Consider the following 19,557-nt stretch of genomic DNA (forward strand, 5'->3'; position numbering starts at 1 on the left):
AGTACTGCTTAGCCATTCTAAAACTGCCAAATCCTGAGATATAGCTTTCTTTTTAGATATCAATTACACAAGAAATGCTTATTCATTTAATGCTGTTTCTACATCAAACTTGAAAAGTCATCCCTTTAATGACTATAGATAGGGATGGCGTGACACTCTTCCAATGATATAATCCGTCTTCATGTTAACTTGGAAATTTTGGTTTTAGAACCCCACCGCATTTCTTTAGGACAGAATGACTTGAGTGCAGCAGGTTTTATGTTCTTAGCTACATTTAATTCCACACGCTGCCTTTTAAAAATGTCACAAGAAGGAGTGTGGAATATTAACAGCGGCGCTTTTATCTTCTCCGCACAGAGGAAGGGTCACGTTTGCAGGCCGCTCTGTCGTCACAGAGGGGCCGGCCCCGGGAGCTCCTGCTGTCCCAGCCCCCATCAGCTGCTGCGTTCAGGCACAATTCATGGATCTGCCATGTCTGCTGGGAGCTCAGAAAACAGTGTAGAGTGTGCAGAGGGAGTTAGAGACCCTGATTCCCACTGGGGAGCCTTGAGCAGAGCACCTCATCCCCCTGGGCCTTAGCACAATCACCTAAATCCACACCTAGCAGAGCTGTAGTTCAGTCAGATAGAACAGGATAGCTAAGGTACCTGGCAAAGAATCTGGTACACACAGATTCACAATAGATTCAAGAATCACAATAACCACAGAATCACAACAGATTCAAGCACACAATAAATCCTTTCTGGTCTTTGCATGCACGCTAAGTCGCTTTAGTCGTGTTCAACTCTCTGTGACCCCATGACCTGTAGCCAGCCAGGCTCTTCTGTCCGTGGTGCTCTCCAGGCAAGAATATTGGAGTGAGTTGCCATGTCCTCCTTCAGGGGGATCTTCCTGACCCAGGGATCGAACCCGCATCTCCTACATTACAGGTAGATTCTTTACCGCTGAGCCATGGGGGAAGCCCATCAGTTCTTTAGTTTCCTAAAATAAAATTACTTATGTCTGTCCTTACCCGTTTCTCCAAGTGCTACCAGTCAACCAACCAAAACTGTGTACTGAGGGCTGAACTATACATAAGGCACTTGTTGAGGCACTAGGGGTTGATACAGGGGAGCACAGTGGCTGGTCCATGGCATGATCTAGGTGAGGTAACACTACACCAAGCAGTGCCAACCATGGATGTCATAGGGGATGAAGAAGAGACTCCAGTATGCCAAGGAAGGTTTCACCAAACACGTGGCGTGTGAGATGACCCCTGAACTTCTGAGAAGAACTGAGGAGAAAGAAATTAACTGTGTAAGCAAAGGAGTGGGTATGGGTGTGTGTCTGTGGCTGAGTCATAGACCACTGGTCTTTGAGACTTGATTTTTCCTAAAGATGTTTTGTGCTAGATGACAATATTTAAAACTCAGAAATCTGGCAACATCAGGTCCACAGTTCAGTTGGCAACCATGGTTTAGAGCTGAGTTGCACTTTTTATGCAGCGGGTCCTCCCCAGTTTAGCACAGTTCTACTCTGGTTGGCTTCTTTTGTTCACCTGAACTGTCTGTGGACATGTGAGTTTGCAAATCTTAGTCTATGGTATAGTTATGAAACAGTAATGGAAGGGTCACACGGTGTAACAGAAAACCTAAAAAAGTACATTGGAGCCAACTCCCAGAGGGTCTTTGAGCTCTAGACTAAGGAGTCTGGGGCTCATTCTATATGAAAAGCAAAGTGAGTAGAGACTTTTGAGGTCAGAAGTGACGAAAGATACAGATTACACTTGCCGCATCCCAGAAGTAAGTGGGGATAAAGGAGGAATAAGGGGAGGGAGGATGAGTTTATTTTTAAATACACTGAACCTGGATTCCCTAGGTTACTTTAAGTGAAACTACTGAGCAATATATCAAAGACCAGAGTTTGCTAACGAAGGCTAGATGAAGATGGAAGCTACTGTATAAAGAGAGAGGTTGGGAACAACACGAATTTTCACCAACAGTCCTAAGAAGATGTAAGCAGAGGGCTAAGGGTTGAGCTGGGGTGGAAGTTCACATTTGGGTGATGGCAGAAGATGAATTTGAAAAAAAAAAAGAGGAGAAAAAAAACCTGGAGAATTGGGAGACAGAAATATAATAGAAACCAACAAGAAAGGACTGGAAAAGACAGCAGATCAAAAGTCTCAAAAGTTGCTGGAGGGAGGCCATGAGACAGAGCATTCAAAGGTCACTGGATTTGGTGGGTGATGGTCTCCGGTCTGCTTGCTTTAGAGATACGCCCCTTGATAAGTATCTAGTTAGACTGAAAGAAACTACAGGTATTCTGACAACCAGCTCTCACACCATCTAGCATACTGTTTCTCTCCAAAGACTCTCCTTGCAATTGTGTAGCTCATTGATCAGTAACAGCAGGTGCTCTCACGAATGAGCCAGGTCAGATTTCTTCATGATCAATGCAAATACTGTTTTACTTAACAGTATATATGAGAATATGGCAATTATCACGAGTATGATGCTTAAAATACCAATCTGCCAGCATCTACCAACAAAAATTAATATCAAAGATTTGCTCAGTCTAATATAATTGAGTTGCTGAATCTTGTACAATCAACACCACACAATGATTTTTTAAGATACAAACTGTGTTCCTAAGTGCCTGGCAAATGTTCTAAAATTTCATGAGACGAAAGAAAATTAATTTATACATTAAATCTTAAATCAGACGTCTCAGGTCTGGTTGCGGTTCAGTCACTAGGTCATATCTGACTCTTTGCGACCACATGGATTGCAGGCCTGGTTATGTCAAGCAGTAACTCTAATCCTTGAATAAACTTCAAACAAGGTATGACATTTTTATCTCCTAAGCACTAAGCAGAATCTCTATTATCAGCTTTCTTTCAAAACTTGAAATACATCACCATTCTGAGTATTAATTTTTCCCCTTTGGTCACCGTCAATCACTAGTGCTGGATTTCAGATAAGGAAAACTTAATTTACTAACTTACTTTAGTTTCTGGTTAAAAAAAAATTTTAGGGACACTAGAAAAGCTACTTTAAACAAAATTTAGCAATGGATGGTCAACTGCCTATATTAAAGCTAAGAATTGGCATGATAGCTAGATATATTAATGATAAAAAGATATTCTACAAACGTACTCATTTAAAGTAAACACAACTACGGCTCTTTCTAAGCAATTTGGCACAAGATCTTATGCAAACTGAACGCTTCCAATACAAGAAAACTTACTTTAACATATTGCCTTTGTTTGAAAACATTTCTAGGATAAGTATCTTAACCAGTGACTGACAGCAGACATGCCTTTGTGCCTGGTTTCCAGAATAGTCACTAGAGTTCTTTCCAACATCACATGGCTGCTTTCTTTCTTACACAGGTACAGAGAAGACTTGTGGTTTAGGGTCACAAAGAAAGGTTTGGTCACAACTGACAACCAAACTCCTATTACTTCAGGTTGAAGACAAAGTTGCAGGATAAAGTGTCAACCTTCGCAAAGATACGGAATTTGACTGGTGAGGTCATTAAAGAACTACAAAGGGCAGTCTACAAGCTCCAGACTGATGACTGTTCAGTCCATGTGAATATCGAAACAAATCTCCACACCTACCATCACTACCCAGCACACGTATTTTAGCCTCAGGTCAGTTCAGTTCAGTCACTCAGTTGTGTCCGACTCTTTGCGAACCCATGGACTGCAGCACGCCAGGCCTCCCTGTGCATCACCAACTCCCAGAGTTTACTCAAACTCATGTCCATTGAGTCAGTGATGCCATCCAACCATCTCATCCTCTGTTGTCCCCTTCTCCTCCCACCTTCAATCTTTCCCAGCATCAGGGTCTTTTCAAATGGGTCGGTTCTTCCCATCAGGTGGCCAGAGTATTGGAGTTTCAGCTTCAACATCAGTCCTTCTAATAAATATTCAAGACTGATTTCCTTTAGGATGGACTGGTCGGATCTCCCTGTAGTCCAAGGGATTCTCAAGAGTCTTCTTGAACACCAGTTCAAAAGCATCAATTCTTTGGAGCTCAGGTTTCTTTATAGTCTAACTCTCACATCCATACATGACAAATGGAAAAACCATAGCCTTGACTAGATGGACCTTTGTTGGCAAAGTAATGTCTCTGCTTTTTAATATGTTGTCTAGGTTGGTCATAACTTTTCTTCTAAGGAGTAAGTGTCTTTTAATTTCATGGCTGCAGTCACCATCTGCAGTGATTTTGGAGTCCAAAAAAATAAAGTCTGCCACTGTTTCCACTGTTTCCCCATCTATTTCCCATGAAGTGATGGGACCAGATGCCATGATCTTTGTTTTCTGAATGTTGAGCTTTAAGTCAAATTTTTCACTCTCCTCTTTCACTTTCATCAAGAGGCTCTTTAGTTCCTCTTCACTTACTGCCATAAGGGTGGTGTCATCTGCATATCTGAGGTTATTTCTCCCGGCAATCTTGATTCCAGCTTGTGCTTCACCAGCCCAGCGTTTCTCATGATGAACTCTGCATATACATTAAATAAGCAGAGTGACAATATACAGCCTTGACATACTCCTTTCCCTATTTGGAACTAGTCTGTTGTTCCATGTCCAGTTCTAACTGTTGCTTCCTGACCTGCATACGGATTTCTCAAGAGGCAGGTCAGGTGGTCTGGTAGAATTTTGAAGAATTTTCCACAAGTTGTTGTGATTCACACAAAGGTTTTGTCCTAGTTAATAAAGCAGATTATATGTTTTTTCTGGAACTCTCTTGCTTTTTCTATGATCCACCCGATGTTGGCAGTTTGATCTCTGGTTCTTCTGCCTTTTCTAAAACCAGCTTGAACATCTGGAAGTTCACGGTTCACATAATGTTGAAGCCTGACTTGGAGAATTTTGAGCATTACTTTACTAGCATGTGAGATGAGTGCAATTATGCGGTAGTTTGAGCATTCTTTGGCATTGCCTTTCTTTGGGATTGGAATGAAAACGGACCTCTTCCAGTTCTGTGGCCGCTGCTGAGGTTTCCAGATTCACCGGCATATTGAGTGAAGCACTTTCACAGCATAATCTTTTAGGATTTGAAATAGCTCAACTGGAATTCCATCACCTCCACTAGCTTTGTTCATAGTGATGCTTCCTAAGGCCCACTTGACTTTGCATTCCAGAATGTCTGGCTCTAGGTGAGTGATCACACCATCGTGATTATCTGGGTTGTAAAGATCTTTTTTGTATAGTTCTTCTGTGTATTCTTGCCACCTCTTCTTAATATCTTCTGCTTCTGTTAGGTCCATACCATTTCTGTCCTTTATTGAGCCCATCTTTGCATGAAATGTTCCCTTAGTGTCTCTAATTTTCTTGAAGAGATCTCTAGTCTTTCACATTCTGCTGTTTTCCTCTATTTCTTTGCATTGATCACTGAGGAAGGCTTTCTTATCTCTCCTTGCAGTTCTTCGGAACTGCATTCAAATGCGTTTATCTTTCCTTTTCTCCTTTGATTTTCGCTTCACTTCTTTTCACAGCTATTTGTAAGGCCTCCTCAGACATCCATTTTGCTTTTTTGCATCTTTTTCTTGGGGATGGTCTTGATCCCTGCCTTCTGTACCATGTCACGAACCATAGTTCATCAGGCACTCTGTCTATCAGATCTAATCCCCTGAATCTATTTGTCACTTACACTGTATAATCCTAAGGGATTTGATTTAGGTCATACCTGAATGGTCTAGTGGTTTTCCCTACTTTCTTCAATTTAAATCTGAATTTGGCAATAAGGAGTTCATGATCTAAGCCACAGTCAGCTCCTGGTCTTGTTTTTGCTGACCAGTCTTGTTTTTATTTTGTTTTGTTTTAGCCTCAGAGAGACTCAAATTTGCTTTGAACCACGCCTGTTCCTTACTATGCCCCAGAAAGCTAGTGGTGGTTTTGGTGGGTGATAGGGAAACACTGGAAGGGAAAAGAGTGCTAGTGTGAAAAAAAAAAAAAAACCCAGCCACTCTTTATGGACCACATACTGTGAGCTGTAGCATGAGCCTCACCCAGCTGGTCTCTGCTCCTCACAGCCACCCTAGGAGGCAGGTAGGGCTTATATCTTTGCAGGATGGTGACACCAAGACTGAGATAAGTAAGGAAAACCACCACCATGTTAATGCAAGTTAATGTCAGAAGGGGCTCAGGCCCTAAGCTGGCCCGGGCCTCAGCAATGTCTCTAACTGCGTGACGCTCTCCTGAGGGTGTCGAGTCAAACTGTCCGTGTCAGGGATAGGGGGATAGGAAATGCAGGAAGGTCACAAAATCCTGGGTTGAGATAGGGGAAAGCACCATAGATAAAGGAACCTAGTCATTTTATGGGCCTTGAATGGCCAGAGATGCCCCAGTGAAGTTGTTTTTCATCTACGTGCCAGCATGCTGGAGTTCCTTTATCCCTACTCAAACACTACTTTGTTTCTATTTCCTAGCAAGCACCTGGCAATAGCACACAGCTATGAGAGATCCACCAACTGACTTTTCCAAAGGTAGAAATGATTATCACAGAGAAGGATTAAGACAGTCCACAAATTCACAATGCTTTTAAGATATTTTAATGGCCACTACACATATTCATATTTTAAACAATTGAAATGTAAAGACATAAAGGAAAACAATTTTTTTTTAAAGGTCAAATCATAAAACTCCTTTTCTTCTACATAAACTTCTCTGTATTAGACATTATAGATACTGGAAATCATTAGTCATGTTAAATCGTGTTCACTCTTTCCTAAAGCAAAAGAACTGACTTGCATGTCAATGTCTTGGCTGTCCCTCACCTCAGTTATCACCTGTCAGTCCAACGTCTGGGTAAACAAGCCATTAAACATGTATCACCTGCCACTGGGCAAGGTATTTTTGCCTTTTGGCTGAAGGCACTCATACATATTCCTTGTCTCAAATGGTTCTAATAATAAGTCAGTTTTGTTTTGTTTTAAAGTAAATGTACTACTCACAAGCCTAAGAACATTTTTAAGTTTCTCTGTTAGCATGATTCACGGTGATTTGATCCACACATATGTAATGGGCACATATGAGTTCTGAAATATCACCAGGAATACAATAATATATAAAATGGTAAACTATAGCCTACCCTGAGAAGAATAATTTTAATTTGTGCTAGTGTTTAAAAAACTTCTTCAAAACCTTATGACATGAACTACTTCTTTGTATATGTTAAGTTTATTTATGAAAAATATTTCTCACAACTAGTAGGGAGAATTTGGGAGTAAAAGATGAAGAATTCTCAATCATGAAGTCAGTGGTTCAAATTACACAAGAGAAAGGTACTTACAGTTAAATAAGCCCTGAGAAGTAAGAATACATGAGATTATGATTAATGCATAGCAGAGGGAACTATATTCAATATACGTGATAAACTACAATGGAAAAGAATGTAAAAAAATTATGTCTTAATGTATATAACTGAATCACTTTGCTGTATAGCAGAAATTGGCACAACATTATAACTCAACTATACTTCAATTAAAAAAAGAATACATGAGATTAGTGTAAATACTCACCTATGGGGAAAAATATAAGACTTAATCTTTATAGGCTTTAAAAAAGTGTTTACATGGCACTTTAAATTACAATATGTTTATATTACTTTGAAAGGACAGAAACGTATAGGGACACTGGAGCAAAGAGCTGGAAGGAATCACACCTCTAGCTGATTTCAGATGCGCCTTACCAGCTCTGGAGTGCATTTCTTTATTTCTATTTTCACATGAGACAGAAGTATATGGATATTTATGTACATCACTGTTTGAGATTTTCTGTTATATGCAGCCATGCCTAATCACAAAAAATATATACACACAGAAAATTTTCAGGAACTCAAATACAGTATCAATAATGTGGTCTCGTTCTCAAGTTTCTCAACTATCATAAGCAGGAAAAGTACATTTAAAGAGAGATGAATTTTGTGAATTTACCCTAATCTCACTATTGTGAATTTCTAGAATGTGCTGATAAAGAAATATTTGCCTTGCATGTTTTTGATTTATTTTTAAAAGAACCAACAACCTCCCCCAGAATATGGTCAAATAGTGTAAATGGTCATAATAATTCTGAGATATGATACACTCACAATATGCCAATCAGCAATGGCAGAATTTGAGCCTAAATAAAATCTTTCTATAAAAGTCATCAGTGGTGAATGAAAATGGCTTTGCAATGCCTTCAAATTCAGACCAAACCAAACTAAGACACAGGAGGTCACATTTTACATGTTCAACTCTGGGGACAAGAGCTAAAATTAGGATGGAAATATCTCCACCCTGTTCTCTCTGTGCTTTTTTTTTTTTCCTTAGCAAAACACATGACACTGGATTTACAATATGTATAAGCCTGCTACACAAAAACAAAATACGTGCTATCAAGCAAAACAGGAAGAAAATTCTGTGTGTGTGGGGGGGGGGACTAACTTGCTCTAAATACTATGTAAATCTTTCTTCATAACAAGACTATTTAAGGCACAGAAAGCGATGTAGAAGGAAAATACCAGATGCTTTAATATTAAAACTACTATCTATCACCAGCGCTGATATAAACACCACTCACCTAAACTCCTGTTCCTTTTTAGACTGAGCATTTAAGTAGAAATGTCCTACCAGGCATGAGATGGGAAATTTTAACTTCTGCTTTTCATCTTCACACTTAGTGAAGCTCATTTATAGGATTAAAAGATTTAAAAATTAGAAGGTTCATCAAGTATCCTGTATGCTAAAAACAGACAAGAAGGATAAGTATGAAGCAGAAAAGGATATAGCATTGCTCTGAAAGTAATCTGCCACTATTTAGATTACAACAAGATATTCTGGGTGTTACAATAAGACATTTTAGTTTTCCACATTTTCTGTTCACCCATACCTACCAATTCTGTCTCATTTCATATTTATTTCTGGGATTTGGGGGAAGGACTGACAGCCAAACAGCAGCCTTAAGTACAAGGCAAAAAAGCAGCAAACAGAATGAAAAGAATGGTTTCGATTGTAGAGCAAGAAAGCCCCAAGGGCAGAAAATGAGGATAATGGGAAATGGGAGGGGAAGGTTATAATGAGAAAGACTGCAGAGAGAAATGAGGAAAAGCTCAATTATAGGTGTGTTAAAGACAGAAATTCTCTCACTTGAAGAATATACCTTTTAGACATGTGCTTGTCAATTACAACAATTCTGTGGTTTTGTACACTTTACCTAAAGCCGTAATTTGATAGAAACACGCTGTGAGAGACTTTAACATGCGGTGATTATAATCAACAGACTGCCATCCACTAGCATTCCTTCCTGACACTTATAAGACTATCTGAAATACACACTCTTGTACAGAAGAATCACTTTTTCCTCCATTTTCTGACAGGACCCTAAAAGTTTTGACTGAGGACAATGTCACAGCATTTAAAAATACAGACAAGAACATTTGATGATCTCACATTAATTCCATCAAGAGAAAAGATGACACACAAGATCTCTGAGGGAGAGAAGGGAACAGAGGGAGAGAGAAGAGAGTTGTTTTTAATCCACTGAATTGCTTTAAACACAGTCTTGAGTAATTTCATTTGCTGATGCTACATTAAAACTATGGTTCTGCTAAAATTAAACACACTTTTGAGACAGTATCACATCTCTAGAAATTTTAGAATCTGCTGCTCCAAAAATACCTGACTCATATCACACATTTAAACAAGTTTCTGGAAATACAGCTGGACCCTCACAAAATCACAAGTGTTTCTACTAAAGTACAATATTAAGTGTGCCAATATACCCCAAATTCACTGAGAAAATGTGGTCATTTTTAAAACTTTAAGATGAGAAAAGCATTTTCTTTTTAAGGAAATAAAAATTCATTTTCCTTTTAAAAAGAACTCCCCCCTCCCAAAAGTTTATTAAGAATAAAAATCAGCACAAATTAACTGAGAAACTGTGCTACAGAGATTATAGATTATAGAACTATAAATAGAAAGAAGTAGCAGCTTTTGTTTTTAAAAGATATATATTAGGGAAACAAAATATAAAGGGAAATCTAAACAAAGCTTTTCTCAAACACATCTTTATAAGAAAAACTACAAGTAATACTGGGTTTGTGTTTAAAAAGCAACCTTCACACTATGTCAAAGAGACTATACAGATTTAAGTCACTATCTTATTCACATGATTATAAAATCAAAGATATTCTACATATTTTGTGACTTATTAGAGAGGGCCTTTATGCTTTATATTTAAAAATAGATGGTAATTTTATATATTTTGATTCTTTGAAATTTGGTAATTTATGCACATATGTATGGCAACTCTCAGTGTACCAGAGTATTTTATTATTTGTAATAATTTATCCACTAGCCATTCTAGGAAATTAGAATTTACTGAACTACAAAGAAGAAACACCTAAGGTTCCCCACAGCTGTCTATCTAAAGATATGAGGACCAAATTGAGCATCTGAGGCAGAGGGAAAGCAAAGAAAATGGAAATAAGGGGAATAAGGCAAATAAAATGTGCAAAGGTGAATAAAGGAGGAACTCCATTCATTTCTAAGTCTTTTGCTCTGGCTACAGTTTACAAAGGGAGACCCTGGTGGTTTGGGGGGTTGAGGACACACCACCAGGACAGACTTCACAGAAACAAGCAGTCACATGTGTATTTCGTTTAGAACATAATGTGCCAAAGAAACTTTCAAAGATCCTCTACCTCGCTTCCTGTGTCCAGGACCTGGCCTTCACTCTAACCCATCATAAAGTTGATATTTTCCTTAAAATATTGAAGAAGTATTCAAAGAAGAAAGTCCAAAAACTCTTGTGAAGAGGCACAAGTTTTTCAAAATCCCTATAGTCAGGAGACTAAAGGTCTACTTTCTAAGGTAATTCTTGCCCCTTGCGTGCTTCATTTTCCATTTCCTATCTTCAGATCCTCCTGAAATTAATTTCCTACAGCCCTACAGTACTTTAGCTTGTTTCTATATGCTCTAGACTTATACTTGTCCTGGAAGAGATCATGTGGTACAAACATGAAAATGATGTGATTTTAAAAAATGTATTCCACTGACCCAATGTGTTCTAAACAGGAATAGCTTCCCTGAAAAGTAGGCTGTACTTCTACTTATATCCTTATCCAATAAACATCTCCTTTTCCTATCGCTCATGTTGTAATGAAAACTTCCATATTTCCATTATTAATCAGCCTACATTAATGACCTTATGCTTCAGCTCTGTCTCACTTCATTTCACCTGGCTTCATTACCAACAGGAGTATTAATTAACCCACAATCTACTGGCAGTGTAAAAGCATCAATTCCCTTGTTATTATTCATAATATCACTTGTTCAAAGGTGGTGTGAATAGGTGAGTTCAGAAGATGAACACCTCAAATGAAATTCAGTTAAAATCTGATTTTTAATCATTTCTCACGTGAGTGGTCTGATACAGCATCAGCTGATAATTAGGACCTCTTCCCTCACACCCTCTGTCCTGTGTAACCTTCTGGAAGCAGTCAGCCAATGCAGTGGCCACTTTACTCACAGCTGGAGACCAAGAAGCAAGTCTTTGTGCTGGAGAGTAGTTCTCCCTAAAGTGACTACTAAAATGCTTGATTTGAAATTTACAGCTAGAGGTGAATGGTAGATTTTTTCCTTCAATTCTGCCTTTTATCCATGATTCTAGTAACTAGACAAAAAAGATGTCTGAGATAAAGCTACGAACACAGCTGGGTTCATTTCCAGATTCAAATGATCCCTCTATCTCTGAAGCACCTTAGTTAACTACTTCTGCCTTGGTGTCTCTGTCCATTAGCTGGAGATAATCATCCCATACAAGCATCATTCTAAGGGAGCAGATGTTCGGATAAATGGAGTGGTATCAAAACCTGGCTCTCAAAATTGGAGGGGGCCTCAGACGTCATGTGATCTAAGTTCTTTGCTTTCATAAATGAGGCAACCGAGAAAGAAATTTCTACACAATTCTAATTATCTTGTCACTTGGTCAATATTAATTTATAAAGTCTTCCAATACTTCGATTGCAATCAGCAATAACAACACATTCTCCATATTAGCAATTAGGAGAGAAGCTAAGGGAACTGCCAAGAAACCAAACCAAATGCACAAAGATTACAGAGTGGAACAGAAACCAGACGCTTATATGAGCACTTTTATTCCTAGTGCTCTCTCAACGGCACTTTCGGGATTTTCACTGTCACTCTGGATTGCTGTTTCAAGCCTTCACCTTATTTGGAAAAACAAGCCTTTGCTGAACAGTGGGTCTCTCATCTGCATCTGAGGCACACCCAAGGCAGCTGGAGTCAGGGCTAATGAATTTCTTCAGTCTTTCGTTGATTTTTTTCATTAGCATGTATGCAAACAGAATTAACCTAATATTTAAAATTGACAGCTCCATAAAGCTGAAAAAGACCTCAAGTGGCAACCTAGTCCAGTTATGAGTCTCTGAGAAAGTTATCTGCACAGGTCAGGAAGGTAAACAGCTGATACCAAGCAACTACAGGGATACAAAGCCTACAACTTCTAGCTGAAGCAAGTACTATCTGGGGATACCCATGCCTACTTCAAATTCCTTTTATGTCTTGTATCTATTTATTTTTTCAACTATTTCCTTCGGTTCTGAACTTTGCTGAATAGGACCAGAAGCTTCATGTTAATTCTCTATACTACTTCAGATATGCTAAAATATAGCTTCTTTATCTTTAATGACATATAGATACAGTTCTCCCACACTAGTGCCTGTAATGAGATTGGTTATTTAGCACCCATTCATTTCACATCCACTGGTTCCTTTGTTTTTTTGGCTGACTCCCCCCATTAAAATGTAAGCCCCACAGAGGAGTTGCGGTATTCTGTTTATAGCTGTGTCCCATGGCTACAACAGTGCCTACATAATAGTAGAGGTCAGAGATAATTGTGGAAGGAAGGAATTAAAATTTTCTTTGGCATTCATCACATGTATATTGGCTTCCCTAATAGCTCAGTTGGTAAAGACTCTGACTGCAATGCAGGAGATCCCAGTTCGATTCCTGGGTTGGGAAGATCTGCTGGAGAAGGGAGAGGCTATCCACTCCAAAATTCTTGGGCTTCCCTTGTGGCTCAGCTGGTAAAGAATCTGCCTGCAATGCAGGAGACCTGGCTTTGATCCCTGGGTTGGAAAGATCCCCTGGAGAAAGGAAAGGCTACCCACTCCAGTATTCTGGCCTAAAGAATTCCATGAACTGTATAGTCCATGGGGTTGCAAAGAGTCAGACACGACTGAGCAACTTTCACTTTCACATGTATATATAAACTGGACACTCAAAAATACACTGTTGTATTTTATTACAGGAGCAGTGTGTAAAGTTAAAAGTAGAGGAATTACAGAGGGAGTGCTAGTCTGAGAGCCAGGATGCAGTACATTTCATCACTGGGGGGAAAACCCACTGCTTTTCTCTGGCAAAAGACTGTTTCTAAATTACCCAAAATGGCCTGGTAATAAAAGTCTCTGCAAATGTATTTTACTAGTTGGTGATAAATCAAAGCTGTTCTTTGTAAACATTATAACAATTTCTGAAAGGAACTTAAGAAGTTTCCCACTGGACCAGGTTCTACACAAACACGCTTAAATCATCACCAGATAGGGCCACTGAGCCTTGAATTCCAAGTCTGTTACCCCATCAACATTCTAACTGCTCTCTGAGTGAGGCTGAAGAAATACAGCAGGAAGACAAGAGCAACAAGAGTCAGGCCAAATGACCTAAGTCCTTGCACATGCCTAAGTGATGGTGAGGTAAGCATAAAATGACCGTGAGGTTCTGGCAGGTGTCTGCATGAACACTAGGGGCTCCAAATCTAGAATTCCACGGTTCTGTGACATATTTTGAAAGGAAAGGATTGATATAAATCTCTTTGGACCAAAGCATTTTAGTGATGAAAGACACTTCAGAAATCACTTCATGTATAACTGCTCAAGGTCTCAGGCTGGTTTACTAATCGAGTCCAGAACCAGGAACCAACACTTTGAATCTCATCTGAATGCCCCTTCTATTCTGCTGTCTGCATATTCTTCCTCAAAACATCATTTCTTACAGAAGTAAACATTCTCAGCTGTAAGACTGAAGGACCACCCAGAGATCCGTGGGGCATGACAGAACCCTGGCAAAAATCCAAACGGGTTTTGCTCACTATACCATTGCCTCCTCATTCCAAGAATTGAGAGCAAAGAGCTGTGTGACCAGCTCCACTGTTTCCCTGGATTATCTCCTCTTTTCAAAACTGTTTTAGAGGCTGGACCAACAATGCAGGTTTGTGATTCTGAACTTAGGCTGCAGAGGTACTGGGGCAGGAAACAGTGGATACGAGGCCAGATATGAGCCCAGGAGAGGGAGTGGGGAGGGCAGTGGAGGAAAGTGGAAATGACCCCCGCTAGCTTCCAGGGGCAAATACATAACTATTAGACGCTTGGAATTTGTCTTTGAAGAAAGTGGGGAGACACAGTCATCATCCTAGCTCTGTGGCTCTCAGACCTGGCTACGCACAGCATCACCTGCAGAGCTTTCAAAGACCATAAGGCCTAGGTCTCAACTTAGGTCAACTGAATCAGCATCCCTGGGGTGGGACTCAGATATTGGTATTTTGAAAAATGCCCCGTGTGCAGCTAATGATGCAGCCACAGATAAGATCTATGACTGGTCTATGACGTGTCACATGATACCACAAAAATAAAAAGACAAATCCAAGATAATGTTACATGCATGTTAACTGCATAAAACCATGGGGAGCCTCCCAACCATCTAAAAGCTCTCTGCCAGCCCCCAAAAGTTCTAGTCCTCCACAGCCATGCGGGCACAGGCTTAAAAAGATCTTGTCACCTGCAAAAGAAAGCCTGGAACACAGGACCCAACAGCTTTTCAGAAATCCTAAAAGATACGGAAATTAAGGAAGAAGTTCACCTAAATTGTCTTCTGTATTTCCAATGATCAGGAAAAAAGGCATTCTTAATTTTCCTTCAAAAGAAGTATGAATCATGTATTCAGGACAGGTTTGCTGTTGGCAGGCGGAAGAAGGTAAAAAAGTCAGTGAAAAACTGTCATGCTGTTCTAGTTCCACTCAAGGTCCCATCAATGCAGTGCTCCAAAAACACTACTAAGCTGGAGATGGAGAGCAGCTGTGGCACCCCATCAATTAAGTGAGACGCTCCTGTGACATAACCCAGGTATTAACTTTCACAGAGGTGGTGGCCTCCCTACACAGGTAAGGGACTCACTTTCTCCATGATGTAAGGAGCCTTGTAGATGCCACTGAAAGTACACCCACTCGCACGGACTAAACTGTGGTCAACACACACTGAGTACACGATATCCTGAATGGCAACCTCATGAAGTAAGAACAGCCATACCTGGAAGAAAGCAGGTCAAGCCTAGTAAGCATTGGCTGAGAGGCTTTACCTGTTTCCACTATCCTAGTCTCTGTTTTTCTTGAAAACCTGTAATCACAAGCATATTTGCTTTGAAAAGATGAAAAAAACCCTAAGACACAGAAGAAACAGGGCAGCAAATAATGTCCTTTGCTCACGTTTCCCCTAAAGTAGACTCATCATAATGCAGATGTAGGAAAAAAAATCAGTAAGAAGGATTTTCTCTGTGTAATCCATCGGATACACACTGTGTCTCCCCCACCTGCCCCACTTGGAAACAGAAATCGTTATTCCTAACAGAAGCATCTTGCATCCTTTCCAGGGAGGGGAAGGGGTTAAACAGGAGCAGCCACCACTGCGGACCAGGGCAGTGGTACAGACTTAGACCTCCATCCCCCCAGCTCCTCCACACCAACAAACTGGTTTTCTTGCTTCTTGCCTTCTGTGTAATTCTCCTGGGCTAGGAATGCCCAGTGATATCTGTCCTATTTCTGGGAAGATGGAAGACAGAGCTGCTTGATTTTCCTCTAACATTCCAAATCCTTCAAGTCAGAACCTGAACCTTGAAAGAAAAGGAAATCTTTGCAAACAGCTTCAGTCTTTGCATGTTCACCAACAGATATCCAGTTACCAGACTCAAATAGTTTTTCAATTTTAAACAAGGAAGGATTATGCATTCATTCATTCCAGAGATAATCAAAGGATGGGTTTTTGTGCCTGGTACTTCCAGAGGGGAAAGGTAAGCACACAGAAGATTATGATATGAAAATAAGCATAGTGTCGTGTGGGTCAAATAATTTAGGAAAATCATTAGTAGGTTGCTTGTAAGCATCTCCAATATTTTTTGCTTTTAAAACTCAGTTTGATATGGTGATAGAATACCATATGAATTGTTGTTTTCTATTCTATTCTTAATTCAGGTAATAACAAAAATACATTATCTCATATTTCTATTCCACTCAATTAAGTAAACCTTTTTTCCTGCTTGCATCTTAACATCAATTAGCAATCACTTGAACTTTCCTTTCTGAGTATAAGTCTCTTCTATTGGGCTGTGCACCTACACTTTAACAATGAAGTGACTTTTGTGGCAAAGAGATGGGGAATAACTTGCATCTCTTGTTTGGTTAACTTCCCCAGCCTCTGGCAGGTATAGGAATGTAAGAATCAAGATCAGGCTCATCCCAACCTGAATCATTTATTTCCTCCCATGTACCTTTCTCCCTCACTGCCACTGGGGCCATGTGGACCACCACCATATGGCTCCACCCGGCTCCATATGGCTCCAGCTCCCTAAAAGGGGCGCTCAAGAACGTAAAAACACTGCTGTATACTTTTATTACAGCCCCTTCTCATTTTCCTCCATCTGTCTTCCATATGTTTACGAGACTCTATTAGACCCCTGAATACATAGGCCTTTTATAATGAGGGTTGCCAGCCTGAACAAGATAAAGAACTGAAATTCACCTCTATCAGTGACAAGGGGCCTCAGCTACTTTAAAATAAGTGATTCATTTGGTATTCAAACTAGAACAAACTCATAATCACTTTTCTTCCATTTTTACATGAAACTGATCTTATATTTATGAGATTTCTTTTAGTTTTATCAACAAAAGCCACAAACGGGTCTTTTTGTTGTATTTTCTTCAAGTGCTGTTCATGAAGTTTGGAAGAACTGTGTGTGACTTCTACTTAGGTGTCCCTATGATATTACACATCCATCTCTCTCCAAAGTTGATTTTTTCATTATCATAAAACTCTCCTTTGATCAGAGGACGTATTATTACCATTTTCCCCCTCAGGTGTCTCTGCAAACACATGTATTTGTGTCCCCTGCAAAAGCTAAGGAAATGAGTAGGAGTGAGGAGAGGCTGGCCCAGCAGGACTGAAGCCACCCCACTGAGTCCTGGTCCTCTCTGCTTTGCTCAGCACCTGACAAGAGTGACACGTGAGACCCCAGTGTTGGTATAATCTAAAACAACCTGGGACTAACAGTCACGACACACCAGCTACAACACCCTTTCCCAACAGGAGGCAACCGCTGGCATTACTAAGAGGGATCAGGGTGATTTTTCATTCCCAGTATTAAGTATGGGAGCTTGTTAGTAGGCACCAGGACTTCCCTGGAGGCTCAGTGATAAAGGATCTGTCTGCCAATCCAACAGACACAGGTTCAATCCCTGCATCAGCAAGATGCCCTGCAGGAGGAAATGCAACCCACTCCAATGTTCTTGCCTGGGAAATCCCATGGACAGCAGAGCCTAGCAGGCTACAGGCCATGGGGCTACAAGAGTTGGACACGACTGAGCGACTAAACAACAACAAGGCCATCCCTCACAAAAAACTAATGACAGTGAGAACAAAAGAAAAAAAGAAACCAGCTGGCCCAGTATTGACTTCAGTAATCTCTACTCTTATTTATACAACTTAGACATGAAGTCCTGTGCTACAGAATAGAACTGTAGTGCTATTAAGAACAAGCCACTGAATCTCCCAACCTGGTACCCATATTCAAAGGTGTCTTCATGGCAGATAACCTGTCTGTAATCAAGTCCAAACCACCTGTGTAAAGCGGTCTGGTAATCGGTACACAGAAAATTATGGCCAGTTCCATAATGACCACCTCTGATGAAGCAGAACTTGCAAACATTACTCAATTGTGCAAAATATTAATAGACAGACGAGCAAAAACCACCCAGCAAATGCCACAAGAATACATTTTTCTTTTAGCCTGTGTATAAATGACTACTGCTATTTTTTTCCCCAAATATACATAAGGCAAAGTAAAGTTTTTATTTGAATTGTGAGATCAAACAATAACACTATCAGTAGGATGAGTGATGGAGTCATTTTGCCTTTTTAAAAACTCAACTGCATATTTCACATATCTTTGTTCCTCTTAATGTCCTTCATAATGCAGCACAGATCCGTTAAGTTCAGACAAAACTGCTAGGACCCAAGGAAATTCTTGTTCTCACCTGAGCTATCCTCTCAAAATCCTTCTTGCATGGGAAAAACTTAAGGAGTTATCAGTACAAAGTATTGTACCAGCACAACCCCCAAATGCCTTTTATTGATGTAGTCCATGTATTGCAAGCCATGGTCACGACAGGTGCTATGGTGGCAGCAAAAAGTGCATTTTAGTCAGGGGATCAAGTCACAGAATTCAGGCTAAAGTCAGAGGCCTATTCATTGGGATAACTGCTCCAGGCTGAAACAAATTACAAATCCTGGTTAAAAGAATCCGGCACTGCCCTGTGTGATGAAGGAAGTTTAGCTAGATCATGCAGGGATAGCATTTCCAGAAGTGCAAGGGTGAAAAAGCTAAGCGGGTATTTTGCCTGCGGATTAAATAGAAGGACAAGGAACCTGACCAAGAAGACTTCAGTGAATTATTTCTAGTCTGAGAAGCTATGAGTCTCATATTCTGCACAGTAAGGCTTGCTTTGAGCAGTTTGTGAAACACTTGGAAAAACGCAGAAGTTGCCACTAAGCTTCTAGTTGCTGAATAGTTGCATTAATTGTTGACATTTTGGCAGGGAGGCTCCTCCGGCCAGCTCAGTGCTTCCCACGGGCGGGCTAGGTAAATGCTTGCCGGTCACCCCCATCTCCCTTGTAATCCTTCCCACTGAACACTGGCTACTGGATGCTGGCCTCTTGTTGTCAACTGCCTTTAGGTGAGATTTGGTAAAAATTGCCAGCAAAACAAGAATACGTGCCTTCCTATCATTTTCTTTGTACAGCCACTTACCAGGCGGCTGCTGGGATCTCCATGCGTCCATTTACTGGATTTAAACAAAACGGCAGGAGGCTAAGCGGGAGGCGCACAAAGGTCTGCCGGCTCAGCCGCCCCCCTCCACTCCCCCCTCCCCGCCCCCCACCCGCGCTTTGCTGCTTTGGTTAGGGAGGGAGCCTTGCCCCTCGGGAAACTGATAAGGGCGCTGCAGCCCTTATCAGTCTGGAAGAAGCGGGAGACACCCCCCTGCCTTACCTGTTTCTTTGTCCTGGACTTCTTCCAGGTGCAAGTCATTCAAAAGATGCTCCAAGATCTTCTCCGGGGTCCCGGACACGACCACGTATCTGTCAGAAAGCAGAGAGTCCACCGAGTCCTCCTCAGTGGAGGACTGTGAGCGGCTGCTCCACTCCTCGTCCTCATCCTCCTCGTCAATGTATTTGAAATAAGGCA

General features: G+C 40.6%; 1 protein-coding gene across 3 annotated transcripts in view; it reads right to left on the bottom strand.

Annotated features, from left to right (window-relative positions):
- RAPGEF5 (Rap guanine nucleotide exchange factor 5) overlaps window positions 1–19,557 on the bottom strand; it is a 236,156-nt gene that overhangs the window by 52,438 nt on the left and 164,161 nt on the right. For all 3 annotated transcript variants that reach the window (XM_044946529.2, XM_006074858.4, XM_044946530.2), the window contains exon 11: window positions 19,363–19,451. In XM_044946529.2, the coding sequence (XP_044802464.1) occupies window positions 19,363–19,451 (89 nt within the window). The remainder of the gene's footprint in view (window positions 1–19,362; window positions 19,452–19,557) is intronic.

The sequence above is a fragment of the Bubalus bubalis genome, chromosome 8, assembly GCF_019923935.1.
Source record: "Bubalus bubalis isolate 160015118507 breed Murrah chromosome 8, NDDB_SH_1, whole genome shotgun sequence".
Classification (NCBI taxonomy): Eukaryota; Metazoa; Chordata; class Mammalia; order Artiodactyla; family Bovidae; genus Bubalus; species Bubalus bubalis.